This window comes from Neoarius graeffei, chromosome 14 (assembly GCF_027579695.1).
Source record: "Neoarius graeffei isolate fNeoGra1 chromosome 14, fNeoGra1.pri, whole genome shotgun sequence".
In the NCBI taxonomy this organism is placed as follows: domain Eukaryota; kingdom Metazoa; phylum Chordata; class Actinopteri; order Siluriformes; family Ariidae; genus Neoarius; species Neoarius graeffei.
Window position 1 is genome coordinate 39,456,442 of NC_083582.1, and position 14,520 is coordinate 39,470,961.

Genomic DNA, 14,520 nt, shown 5'->3' on the forward strand with positions numbered 1-14,520 from the left:
CTAAAATAGGGCAGTTGAGCAGTGACGTCAGTCCAACACAGCAGCAGAAACGGTTTCACATAAAGGCAGCAACAGCCACCGTCAAATGGTGCAGCTGGAGTCTTGTTCTTGGACTCAACTCGGATCAATAGCGGACTCGATTCAAAATTTTCTTTAATGACTTGGACTTGAACACTGGGGACTCAAGACTGGGCTCGGACTTGAGGTTTAGTGACTCGACTAAAACGCTGCTGAGAACCATAACCCACATATCTAATATACACTGGATTCTGGAAGCATCTGCCACATTTAGCATCTGTTTAAAAACAGCACAGAAGTGTCATCAGTGGAGGAATGGCTGGCCAGTAATTGTCCAATTCCTGAAGTGCCACATGGCGTAAAGATTTTGTATTGATTTATGAAGCTGAAAAAGGATGATACTCAAGTGGAAAAGCAAAAAAGACAGTAAAAGGTAAAGAGGCTACCTCATAAACTGTCTTCGAGCCTCATTGACTGCAGGTTCTTGGTCCACCATATCGGCGTGGATACTGAGAGCATCATCAGGGAATAACTCTTCCTCGTCAATCAGCACCTCTGCAACAGACAGATACATGTCCAAATGAGAAGAATAAACTCTTATTTTTCTCAAAAGGGGAAAAAATTTGTACCCATGTTGAAGAGATAATAACTAGTCAGATTGCAGTATAATATTGTATCATTTTGAACTATAAATTGCAACCGGTCCAGGTCAGGGCCAGGGCCAGGTAATGCGACAGGTCTAGATCAAGGAGAACTGCACAGAGAGGTTGCAGGGACTTATTTGTCAATCTGTATCTCACGGGTTGTCTGGTGTCTCCAATTTCTTCCTCATAATCTTCAGTTACACACCTCAATTTCAACAGGGTTTGTTTCACAGACACATATAGATGAATAGTAGAAAGGATAACCTCCATTTTGTCTGTTTCCAGAGCAGATTAAACCCAACAAGAGCCAGGACCCGAGTAAGTGTCACTGTTGACTAATAATATCCACAGCTTTTTTGGAATACTAATCTGCATTACTAGAAAGCAACGACACTTTTTCACGCCATATTAGCCATTCACCCAATCCATAAGTTGATTCGATTCATGGTTCACGATTTGATATTTTGAAAATATGTTAAATTAAGAAAATTTTATTCACAAAAAAATGCAGCATTTACTTTCCTATTCTTTATCAACTTAAATATTCCTTTTATTAAATAAAAAAACCCTTTTGTTTCATTTTCTTAATAACCAATAATAATTATATGCCCACATTTGTAAAGGTTGGAGTAAAGTTCTTCCCATGCCATGCCCTGGTCTTGCCAGGCAGTCTCCCGTCCCAGTACTAACCAGGCCCTTAAGGCGCATTGGGTGGTGCCGATCTCCTTTTCCGTAGCTAGGGTTACAGTGTGTGGGGGGGCTAGTCCTCTGGTAACTGCGAGAGTTTGACTCTCTACTCACACCTGTATTGCAGCGTACCTTGCCAGACAGCAGTAGGTACCGTTTTTATGATGGTCTTTGGTATGACCCGACTGCAAGTAGAATTCACGATCTCCCACTTGAGAGGCAGACACACTAACCACTAGGCCAGCTCACGGTTGGAGTAAAGTACAGTAGCCTATTAACTAAAATATTCCTATTAAAAATAAAAAAAGTGCATAACAAATAAGCCTTTTCTTAATCAACTTTTATGAACATTTCCTACATCCATTTTTCTGTTTTTTTCCCTTTAGCTTTTGGCAGTTTGTCAAAAGAGATCTCTAATTTCTTGTTAAATTCATTTGTGCAGCCAATTGTACCATCATTTGGTTTTTTTTGTTTGTTTCCACAGCATTACAGCTGTGCTACTTCACATTATTCCCACTGTCGTACATTGTTGCACCCTCAGCTGTCTACACAACACAATTACAGCTGGGAAAAACTAAGAGATTACGTGGCCTGATAATAGTCATCATTTTATTTATTTCATCGATTCAGTTTAGTCATGAGAGCTCAGGGGAGGTCAGAAATTGTAATTAACAACATTATTTTCGAATAAAAATTTGAGCCTTTACGTAGAACTGAGAATATAATCCAGTGAAGTTGGCTGGGAGAAAATCAGAAACGAATCTTTTTCTTCTATTTATCCACTGTGAAATGAGTTGTTGTTTAGTTGGTGTGTGTGTGTGTATCCTTGAACATGGACTTGTTAAATTTCATGGCTGTGAAAATGCATGCAAACTAAATGTTGGAAAGATCTTGATGATCTGTTTGCTCCGCAATGAAAACTCTGATATTTTCTCTTGCTAATGTCTGGTGCTGTGAGACACCAAGTGGAAATAATTTTCTCTCACTGTATTGTATACTGTCTTGTATACCTGTGATTTCGTCATCCTCCATTATGTCCTCTAGAGAGTAGTTCCTCAGGAACTCAGCGAAGGTTCCATTCTCTTTGAGCAAGTCCTGATAAGATCCCATCTCTGATACCCTGCCCTCCACAAGCACCATGATGTTATCCACCTGGGGCAGGAAGCTGATGCTGTGGGTCACCAGGATTCTTGTCTGCACCATGAAACACACTTACACTCAATCACAACTGCTCAGATCATTGTGAGCACAGTTACACTGGCATAGACTGTACAGGTCTTTATTTCAGTGTTACGATGTATTGTATGTTCCATAGGTATGTGCTCATGAACTTTTATACAATATATCACATTATTATACATACAGAACACTTTTTAAATGGAATAAAACTGTGTTCTATTCCCTTCTGGTGGGTTTCATTAATTTGGTTTGATAGCATGCAATATTGTTTGCATATCGCTTATCCTATGTGTATTACGTTACTCTACTCAATGGAGAATGAGTGTTGAATATGGTTTACGATACTGCATGGTTGTCAAGACAACATGACGTCACATGTCGGAGACATAAAACTTAGATTAGATTAGATAAAACTTTATTGATCTCTTTGGGAGGGTTCCCTCAGGGAAATTAAGATTCCAGCAGCATCATTACAGATAAACAGAGAATAGAAATAGAGAAAAACTTCTAGATAAATTAAAATAAATTAAGTATTTACATGTACAAATATAAAAGAATAAGTTATGGGGAAGAGAGGCGGGGGGGAAGGGGGAGAAGTGGGGTTAGGATAAGTGGGGGGGGGGGGGGGGGGAGCAGGAAAGATATTGTACTTTATATTGCACATTGTCCGGTATTGCTTATTGTTAGGCTAGGCTAGGCTACTGCTCCTTCCCGTCCTCTGTCCTCCTGTTACCCCTCCTCCCTCCCCCCCAGAGAGGAGTTGTACAGTCTGATGGCGTGAGGGACAAAGGAGTTTTTGAGTCTGTTCGTCCTGCACTTGGGAAGGAGCATTCTGTCACTGAACAGGCTCCTCTGGTTGCTGATGACGGTGTGCAGAGGGTGACTGGCATCGTCCATGATGTTCAGTAGTTTGTCCATAGATCTCTTCTCTGCCACCGTCACCAGAGAGTCCAGCTAGTGAGCGACTGTGACAATTTGTAAACAAACATGGCCGCCAGGTTTGCTTCGTTAAATACGGAAGATTTTGAGATTAGTTTGAAAGAGAAAGACACATTGAACACCTGAAAGGAATGTGTATGTATAATAATAATAATATTGGCTGGCTTTTTTTCGTGGTCGATCAGATATATTCCATTCAGCTAGCATGATACTGAACTTGCCTTCAATTCATCCAGTATCATGCTAGCTGAATGGAATATATCTGATATACCACTCAAAGCCAGCCAATATTATTTAATTATTATACACACAACCCACTTTTTCCATGGAATAAAACAATATGTATTCTATTCCCTTCTAGAGGGTTTACTGATAGCATGCAATATTGTCTGCATATCGCTTATCCTATGTGTATTACGTTACTCTACTCAATGGAGAATGAGTGTTGAATATGGTTTACGATACTGCATGGTTGTCAAGACAACATGACGTCACATGTCGGAGACATAAAACTTAGATTAGATTAGATAAAACTTTATTGATCCCTTTGGGAGGGTTCCCTCAGGGAAATTAAGATTCCAGCAGCATGATTACAGATAAACAGAGAATAGAAATAGAGAAAAACTTCTAGATAAATTAAAATAAAGTATTTACATGTACAAATATAAAAGAATAAGTTATGGGGAAGAGAGGCGGGGGGGAAGGGGGAGAAGTGGGGTTAGGGTAAGTGGGGGGGGGGGGGGGGGGGAGCAGGAAAGATATTGTACTTTATATTGCACATTGTCCGGTATTGCTTATTGTTAGGCTAGGCTAGGCTACTGCTCCTTCCCGTCCTCTGTCCTCCTGTTACCCCTCCTCCCTCCCCCCCAGAGAGGAGTTGTACAGTCTGATGGCGTGAGGGACAAAGGAGTTTTTGAGTCTGTTCGTCCTGCACTTGGGAAGGAGCATTCTGTCACTGAACAGGCTCCTCTGGTTGCTGATGACGGTGTGCAGAGGGTGACTGGCATCGTCCATGATGTTCAATAGTTTGTCCATAGATCTCTTCTCTGCCACCGTCACCAGAGAGTCCAGCTAGTGAGCGACTGTGACAATTTGTAAACAAACATGGCCGCCAGGTTTGCTTCGTTAAATAAGGAAGATTTTGAGATTAGTTTGAAAGAGAAAGACACATTGAACACCCGAAAGGAATATGTATGTATAATAATAATAATATTGGCTGGCTTTTTTTCGTGGTCGATCAGATATATTCCATTCAGCTAGCATGATACTGAACTTGCCTTCAATTCATCCAGTATCATGCTAGCTGAATGGAATATATCTGATATACCACTCAAAGCCAGCCAATATTATTTAATTATTATACACACAACCCACTTTTTCCATGGAATAAAACAATATGAATTCTATTCCCTTCTAGAGGGTTTGCTGATAGCATGCAATATTGTTAGCATATCAATTATCCTACGTGTATTACACCACTCTACCCAATGGAGAATGACCGTGCAATATTGTTACAATATTGCACGTTGTCAAGACAACACAATGTCACACGTCGGAGACATAAAACTACTGCATTAGTGAGCATCTGTGACAATTTGTAAACAAACATGGCGGCACGGTGGTGTAGTGGTTAGCACGGTCGCCTCACAGCAAGAAGGTTCCGGGTTCAAACCCAGCGGTCGGCGAGGGCCTTTCTGTGTGGAGTTTGCATGTTCTCCCTGTGTCTGCGTGGGTTTCCTCCGGGTGCTCTGGTTTCCCTCACAGTCCAAAGGCATGCAGTTAGGTTAACATGGGGCGGCCTTGGGCTGAAGTGCCCTTGAGCAAGGTACCTGACCCCTGACTGCTCCCCGGGTGCTCTAGTGTGGCTGCCCACTGCTCTGGGTGTATGTGCATGTATTCACTGCTTCAAATGTTTTAAATGCAAAGGATGAATTTCACTGTGCTTGAAGTGTGCATGTGACAAATAAAGGTTTCTTCTTTCTTCTTCTTCATTGTGTGTAGCTGTCGATGTTGATTTTAAAAGTAACTAATTAAATTACACAGGAAAATTAATAATAATAATATTCGGCTTGTCTCTGCTAGCATTGGCCTTCGCTAACACTACACCAGCTGGAAGGTAATGGGACTGCCGCACTAACAGCGCAGAGTTGTGAATAAGCTAGCGTTGGCCTTCGCTCACGCTCGTGCTCAATGCTACACTGGCTGGAAGGGAACGGGACTGCTGCGCTAACAGCAACGAGTCACAGCTAAGCTACCATTGGCCTTCGCTAATGCTCCTGCTCAACGCTACACTGGCTAGAAGGTAACTGGACTGCTGCGCTAACAGCACCGAGTCGCAGGTAAGCTCGCGTTGGCCTTCACTAACGCTCCTGCTCAATGCTACACGCGGCTAACTGGACTGCTGCGCTAACAGCATTGAGTTGTGAGTAAGCTCGCATTGGCCTTTGAGAATGCTAATATGAAGAGTGTGTATGTATAATAATAATAATAATAATAATAATAATAATAATGGCTAGCTTTTTTTCGTGGTCTATCAGATTCCTTTCAGCTAGCATGATACTGAACTCATCTTTGACTCATTTAGGCTACGTTCACACTGCAGGCTGAAGTGACTCAAATCCGATCTTTTCGCCCATATGTGACCTGTATCCGATCTTTTATTGACAATATGAACGACACAGATCCGATTTTTTCAAATCCGACCCAGGCCGTTTGGATATGTGGTCCTAATTCCGATTCCTATCCGCTCTTTTCATATGCGACTTCAGTCTGAACCGCCAGGTCGCATTCATCCGACTTACACGTCATCAACAAGCCACAAACGTCACTATTCTGCGCTGAAGTAGGCGGCGGGTCTCTCAAAAAAAGTTACAACAACATGGCGCATAATCACGGGCACAGATAGAGGGTGGGACTCGTCCCACCCAGATTTAAATTCACCTCGTTCGGTCCCCCCCACTTATAGGGAGGAAAAAACGTCTATGCTGTCTTTCTTTGCATAAGGCAAACCTCACGGAAAAATCAAAAGACTAATTACCATTCGGTTTATTGAGGTGCACAGCAGTGTATACATAGTTGCAACAACTCACATAAAACAAAGGCTGATATTCGGTTGGTTGAGCTGCACAGACTGCACAGGTTGCGAGCTTGAGCTTGGTTGCTATGGTAACCCACAACAAGTTTGACAGGCATATCAGGGTTGGGGTTGGTTTGCTGGCAGCTTTGTCCCCCCCCAGTTCAAAAAACGTATCTGCGCCCCTGCGCATGACATCAATGCGAGGGACGCTTCGGGCTGTGAAGGTTCTGAATCTTCTCAATGGAAGGACGCGGAGGTTAGGGAGCTGATTTCCATTTGGGGGGATGCAGCTATTCAAGCTAGATTGGATGGGTCATACCGCAACCGGGCGGTTTTACTTCCGTAAACACTGGCCATGCTCACTGCGTGTGACGTCGTCGTATCCTGCAATGCGCATGCGGAACACTTTTAGGTCGCTTTTCGTTCATACTGAGGATCACATACAAGTCGCATATATTTGTTAATGTGAACGACCTCACAAAAAAATCGGATTTCACAAAAAAATCGGAATTGAGCATTAAGCCTTGCAGTGTGAACGTAGCGTTAATATCATGCTAGCTGAATGGAATATATCTGATATACCATGAAAAAAATCCAGCCAGTATTATTTAAATATTCAACTTGCACAATAAAATTCTAGAAATTCTAGATAGCATTTTTGGTTAATGTTTGCATATTTCTTACAAACAAATGCCTTTTTATTTGGAAAGCATAAGGATACTGATTTCTAATTTACTACCGAATTATTTACCAACATTTAAACATAACATTTAGTTGTACCTGTTCCACTCAGGAAAGACGATGCTATAATTCCAATGGAAGACTAAAAGCATAATTTAAAGTACATTAAGGTCTATTTTGCAGCAAACATATTCTTTGCTGTTTTAGTACGGAGTTGTGTTTTAGATTGACCAAAGTTGTTTTGATGGCTAAAGTTAGCTAGCTAATATAGCATTACCGGCTGTCTGATTCAAGAGCTATTCCTATTTTTAAAGCTAAGCTGACAATATCCTGGCATTGTATGCTGCCGAACACTTCAACATATACAGCAGGCATGTAAAGAGCAGGATTATTTTTATCCATGCAAAACAGATAAACACTGTGTTCCTGAGGTAGCTCTGATGTTGCCAGATAAGAGTCCAGCAGACACACCAACCACAAACATAATAAACCTGGGACGCAATAAACCTTAACCATTGTCCATCATAAACAAATACAAGAAGTGTATAACATCCATTTATTCTTGTAACATCTTTGATTCCTCATGCCTGTGATCTTAAGTTGTCTACCTTTTGACGGAGCGCTCCCTCTGGCCCAATGACGTTGTCAAAGATGTGCTTGGCGACATGGGCATCGACAGCAGACAGCGGGTCATCCAGGAGGTAAAGATCTGCCTCACTGTACAGAGCTCTGGCCAGACTCACCCTCTGCCTCTGACCTCCAGAAAGATTAATTCCCTGCACAAACACATCATCATCATATTTCTTAAAGACTTATCAGGAAAACAGACAAACGCAAGATGCTTATGTTCTGTTTAATAAAAATAAATGAATAAAAGGCCCAGTATTTAGGTAACTAAGACAGAAAGCCTCTGTACCTTCTCTCCTATCTCTGTTTGGTCACCTCCTGGAAGTACATCAAGGTCAGGGGTAAGGGCGCAGGCATCCAGCACACGGCGGTACTTCTCCTCTATGTAGGGCTTGCCGAACAGGATGTTGTCTCTCAGTGTGGCGTTCTGGATCCACGCCTGCTGTGGCACATAAGCCACGGAACCCTAGCACAAGAGGATTGTTCAGTCCACGGTGCAATTTTAGGTAGGACAGTAAACTGGCCATTAGGAGTACACCTGATATAAGATAAGATATGAGAAGAATGCACCCACTCTTATGGAGATCTGTCCATCTAGCTTCTCCATCTCTCCTAGCAGAGCTGACACAAGAGAAGTTTTCCCACATCCCACATGACCCACCACTGCTAACACTGAGCCCTGAGGCACCATCACATTAATGCTGGAACACAGCATATAGATAGATATGTATATCACAAATCAATTTAAATGAAATATAAGTAATTGTTATAGTAAGGAATAAGCTACGCTATGAAATCATATAAGCACTGCCTCGACATTAATCTTGACAAACAGGATCAACTTCACTGATCTCATGAAACTATTAAATTTACATTACACATACTGTATTACTATGACATAAAAAAACATTATAAAGCCAAAGATTTGTGGACACCTGACCATCACACCCATGCATTCCATAAACTGTTGCCACAAAGTTTAATTCCATTCAATTCAATTCAATTTGTTTTGTATAGCGTTTTTTAACAATGGACATTGCCACAAAGCAGCTTTCCGGAAATGTATAAATTCCAGAAATACATTTTAAATGTATACATTTCTCCCTAATGAGCGAGCCAGAGGCAATGGTGGCAAAGAAAAACTCCTTGAGACGACATGAGGAAGAAACCTTGAGAGAATGACTCAAAGGGGAACCCATCCTCATCTGTGTGACACCACATAGTGTCAGATAATTATAAATTATTCTCTCCACATTTACTGGATATGAGCAATTGCGCATTCTGATTGGCTACTCTACTACTAGGCTATCAGCTCATATACTGTGAGTAGAGGAAAACAAAATGGCAGAGTGTGTTGCTGAACTAACCGAGGACGAAAGCAAAACCCCAAAGATACAAAAAAGGCAACAAAATGTGGAATAAAAAGTATTTGATGGTAGGAATGTATCTTTTTTTTTTCAAGCATTAAGAGCATTTTTCACAAATTGCTACTGTCATTTTGCTGGTTTGTTTACATTCTAAGAGGAAATTATTTTGTCGGACATTTTGTATAAAGTTTTTATTTATCGAATTTGCTAAAAATAAAAATAAAATTGCTGTTTCTCAAAATCCAGTGAATGTGGATAGAATAAAACAGTAATTCCACTCAATCTTGTCATACATGGCTTATACCCAAATTGGTGCTACGCACCTCGTCAGCTATCAGCTCATGTACGACTTGATTTTGTGGAATAACTGTTAATTATTCCCCTTTTATAACTGTAGAATATATAGTCAAAAAGTACAATTGTGTAAACAGTAACTTATGGGCTTATAATATAATATAATGTAATATAATATAATATAATATAATATAATAGAATAGAATAGAATAGAATAGAATAGAATAGAATAGAATGCCTTTATTGTCATTATACACTAAAGGCATTCTATTCTATTATAAGCCCATAAGTTACTGTTTACACAATTGTACTTTTTGACTATATATTCTACAGTTATAAAAGGGGAATAATTAACAGTTATTCCACAAAATCAAGTCGTACATGAGCTGATAGCTGACGAGGTGCGTAGCACCAATTTGGGTATAAGCCATGTACGACAAGATTGAGTGGAATTACTGTTTTATTCTATCCACATTCACTGTATTTTGAGAAACAGAGCAATTTTATTTTTAGCAAATTCGATAAATAAAAACTTTATACAAAATGTCCGACAAAATAATTTCCTCTTAGAATGTAAACAAACCAGCAAAATGACAGTAGCAATTTGTGAAAAATGCTCTTAATGCTTGAAAAAAAATAAGCAACTTATGAGTAGGAGTCATTTCTAAATTCATTATAGTTAACGTGAAGTCAATTGTGTTGAAGTTATCCACTGTTCAATGATGGAGATTTGAGTGTAAAACTGTTCGTAGCAACAAAGTTGGAAACACACAATTGTCTCAAAGGACTGAATGCTATAGCTTTATGATTTCCCTTCACCAGAAAATGGCCCATAAAGACACAGTCGGACAGGCTGATATGGAAGAACTCGAGTGACCTGCACAGAGCCCTGCCCTTAGCCCCACTCAACACCTTTACCATGAACTGGAATGCCAACTGCCCACCAGGCCGTTTTGCCCGACATCAGTACCGGACCTTGTGGCTGAATGAGCAACTCCCCAGAGCCATGTTCTAAAAATGATTGGAAATTCTTTCTTAAAAGTGTGCAGGATGTGATAGAGATCAATGTCCATGGTTTTGGAATAGTGTGTTCAACAAGCCTGTATGCCTGTGATGCTCAGGTGTCCAAACAATTTTGGCCATATAGTGTATCAAGCCCCTTCTGTGAAATGTAACAGGTCAAATGTTTAGTATATTTCACTTTTGCCAGGCAGGAGTTTTCAGGTGCCTTCCCCCCCATGCATTATCATGGATGGCACGTTGGTGTAGTGGTTAGCGCTATCGAAGGTCCTGGGTTCGAACCCCGTGGCCGGCGAGGGCCTTTCTGTGCGGAGTTTAAATGTTCTCCCCGTGTCTGCGTGGGTTTCCTCCGGGTGCTCTGGTTTCCCCCACAGTTCAAAGACATGCAGGTTAGGTTAACTGGTGGCTCTAAATTGACCGTAGGTGTGAATGGTTGTTTGTGTCTATGTGTCAGCCCTGTGATGACCTGGCGACTTGTCCAGGGTGTACCCCGCCTTTTGCCCGTAGTCAGCTGGGATAGGCTCCAGCTTGCCTGCGACCCTGTAGAACAGGATAAAGCGGCTAGAGATAATGAGATGCATTATCATAGTGCAAGTGAAAAAGTAAACTAAACTTTTTTTGTATCGCTCTCTTTTTGTGCCATCCTTCAAATTTCTGTCTGTGATATGTGATTCCTTCAGTAGGTGTTGCTGGTGTGAATGTAAAGAAGACAGCATGGTTTGCCCTTATGTTTTTCAAGCACCTGTCATGCTTTTAAAGCTAGACAGCCTTTCGATTTCATAAAATCTGTGAAATTTAGTTCCCTCTGAAATTTGGTCATTGTGATATACGTAATCTGTAATATCTAAAAAAAAAAAAAAAGACAAAAAAAAAAAACCCAGGCCATTCTGTGGCTGGGAAGTTATTTAATTTGAGGGGATTCCCCGAGCAAATAATGTGCATGAAATCGCTCGCTTTGCACAGTCAAGCAGACAAAGGAAGTCCGTGTGCGCATGCACAGGTTTACCTTTGTCGTCTTCTTCATCTTTAGGGTTTTACAGCAGCTGGCATCCACAGTGTTGCATTACTGCCATCTACAGGTTTACCTTGACCTGTAGACTGCACTGGACACTGACAGTTCCATCATTCTGTCGCTAAACGAACAGCTGATCACACCAAGGTGTTCGCTGAGCACCGATTATTAGTTTGGTCCTGCGTTTCCTTTCCTTCGCAACATAATGTCTTTTCTTCTCGCTTTCTGTTACTGTAATCGGTCTTTCACGTTTCATTCGCGCGCTCACGTCCTCCATTTTCTCTCCTGTTTCAAATTTGTATCCCACAATGCCTTGTACAAATGGGGAAAGCCCACCACGTCATGCATGATGTAATATCTTGAATTGAGTCATGGTGAAGCAGGAAAAAACAGCGGGGAATTTAGGGTCATGTGGCCTTAAATTCATTAACTGTTCTATTTAAAAAAAAAAAGAAAAACTAATAAAATTGGAAGTCTGTGATTCAAATTCAGTAGCTTTCGGTCCACTAAACAAAAATAATTGGGTGTCAGGGAAAATTCTTTTTATGGCCTAAACTTGAGAAATCTGAAAAGCAGTCTACCTTTAAGGGGGCTTTTACAGTTGTAAAAATTTGACACAAAGCTGTTTTTCCAAATTCGGTTTAAGCAACAAGCAGATATGTTGCAAATGAAATCAGTCAATCGGGGTTATTTTGTGTTCTTTAAAAGTGCTTTAACAGTGTTAGGCCACCTGAAACACTTTTGCGCTGTGTGGTGCAATAGTAGTAGTGCTGCTGCTACCCCATGAGCTTCATTATTGTATTCAATTCTTCACAGGAATAAAGGCCTATGTACACTTACATTATAGCAAGTTTCTGTTGTTGGTTAAGTAAACTGCATATCAAATATAAAAATCCACATTGACAACTTTTCATAACAAACATAATCGGTTATGTTAAGTAATAAACTATAGGGATAACTGCATTGTAATTAGGTACTTGTATTATGCCTATTGTAATAGTGAAGCTGTCAAGGTATATGTTAATTGTAATATTGTACTATGTCTTTCAGCTGCATCTGTTAGGCATCGCCACAGTGGGTCTGTTCCGCATGTTTGATTTGGCAGAGGTTTTACACCGGATGCCCTTCCTGACACAACCCTCCCCAGTCTATCCAGCACTAAGTATGCACTGGCTTGTGCAATCCTAGTGGTTGGGTATTTTACCTAATCTGCATGTCTTTGAACTGTGGGGGAAACCGGAGCATCTGTAGGAAACCCACGCAGCCATGGGGAGAACATGCAAACTCCATACAGAAAGGCCCCCGTTGATAATGAGGTTCAAACCCAGAACCTTCTTGCTGTGAGTGCTAACGACAGTGCTAACCACTACACCACCGTGTCGCCCTGTAAGACTGTACTACATCATTGTTTTAATGCTACACTACATTCTTGTCCAAATAAACATCCTTACTTTTGAAGTGCAGGCGAATCTTTCTTGGCCCATGAGAACTTCCCGTTCACAACAGTTACAGCATATTCTGAAAGTGTGAGTAAGAATCAAATTCATGCTTCATACAATCAATGAAAGGAAATGAAAGCAGACAAACTGATGTGTCATGATTGTGCCTTACCCGAGGCTGCAGGTTTTCTATCCACGCTTTCTGGGTTTAGCTCATCATGACTCAGGAATTGCTGGATGCGCTTGAGAGACACACTAGCCTGTGTGGCGGGCATGAGGACAGGAAAAGAAAACAAAGTGACATTTAATGACCGAGCTTGTGATGAAAGCCCCTTGAAATGTTTGCCAAATTCTCAATAAAGAAATGTTCCATCTGGGGAGCTGTGAAACACTGTCTTTTACAATAACTACTTATGTCCATTCTAACCCAAACAAATGCTTCTCACATAAACACAAGTCTTCTGTGTGCTACAAATACAATTAGTGACAACTTAATTACACTGAAATGATTAGCTTGCATAAGGAAAAAAAAAAAGTGCTGTGTTACAACCTGCCTAAAAATGGTCACGTGTACTCACTTGCATGATGCTGCTTATGACTTGTGGAAGCATGTTCAGGGGAAATCTTAAGATGTTGAACAAAGAAAGGGAGACAAAGGCCTTCTCTGCATCTAAGCTGTTGTTTTTGTCCACACTCACATACACGGCAAACGTTGTCAATGCAACCTAAGGAAATATTTTAGGAATGTCTGTTACACTGTAAAAAATGTCCGTAGAATTAACAGTGAATTTATGTAAAATCATGACATAAAAAAACCTGTAAATACAAAAACAATGAAGCAGTGTGTAATTTACATCAATATACTGTAAAACTCCTAACCAAATACCACTGTTAATTTAACAGTAAGAATATGTTGAATTGATCATATTTTTTTGTAGAATTTACAAATTGTTGTAGTTTAAACACAGACAAACTGTAATACTAAAACAGAATGTGATAGTTAAAATTACATCATTGCCTTGTTAAAAAAAATAAAAAAAATGTCAGTAGAGGCTCTCCGGCACATTTCGTAAAACTCTAAATCAAATAAAATATCTGTCTAGTAGATCATTGCTTGTAACCATCATTTTGGAGCCACAAAAACCAATAATCGAGAACACTCGCAATTCATTCCTAGATGCTTTTCTATTGTACAATGAATAGCCGTAAAATTAACAGTTATGTATTGATTATTGTACATTGAATACCTATAAAATTTACATTTAGTTATCATTAATTGTATATGGAATCCCAGTGAAATGTACAAGTTATTCTGTAATATTGTTTACATTTCACTGTATTTTTAACAGGATTATTCTGGCAACCACAGCTGCCAGTATTTTTCCGTAAAAACAATGGATATTTTTTTACAGTGTAGAAACTCTCATCGTTTTCCAACAGCCTGGAGAGCGATATTACTTAAGCTTCCCAAGTCCTTTTAGAAGATAGTTGTATAGGACCTTTCCTGTTCAGGACTGTTTTTGCACACAACAGTTTG

At 40.3% G+C, this 14,520-nt stretch overlaps 1 protein-coding gene across 2 annotated transcripts in view; it reads right to left on the reverse strand.

Annotated features, from left to right (window-relative positions):
* abcc3 (ATP-binding cassette, sub-family C (CFTR/MRP), member 3) overlaps positions 1-14,520 on the reverse strand; it is a 139,911-nt gene that overhangs the window by 27,017 nt on the left and 98,374 nt on the right. For both annotated transcript variants that reach the window (XM_060939630.1, XM_060939631.1), the window contains exons 13-20: positions 13,562-13,708; positions 13,156-13,243; positions 12,996-13,062; positions 8,426-8,552; positions 8,141-8,317; positions 7,833-8,000; positions 2,360-2,543; positions 465-573 (exon numbers count right to left, since the gene is read on the reverse strand). In XM_060939630.1, the coding sequence (XP_060795613.1) occupies positions 465-573; positions 2,360-2,543; positions 7,833-8,000; positions 8,141-8,317; positions 8,426-8,552; positions 12,996-13,062; positions 13,156-13,243; positions 13,562-13,708 (1,067 nt within the window). The remainder of the gene's footprint in view (positions 1-464; positions 574-2,359; positions 2,544-7,832; positions 8,001-8,140; positions 8,318-8,425; positions 8,553-12,995; positions 13,063-13,155; positions 13,244-13,561; positions 13,709-14,520) is intronic.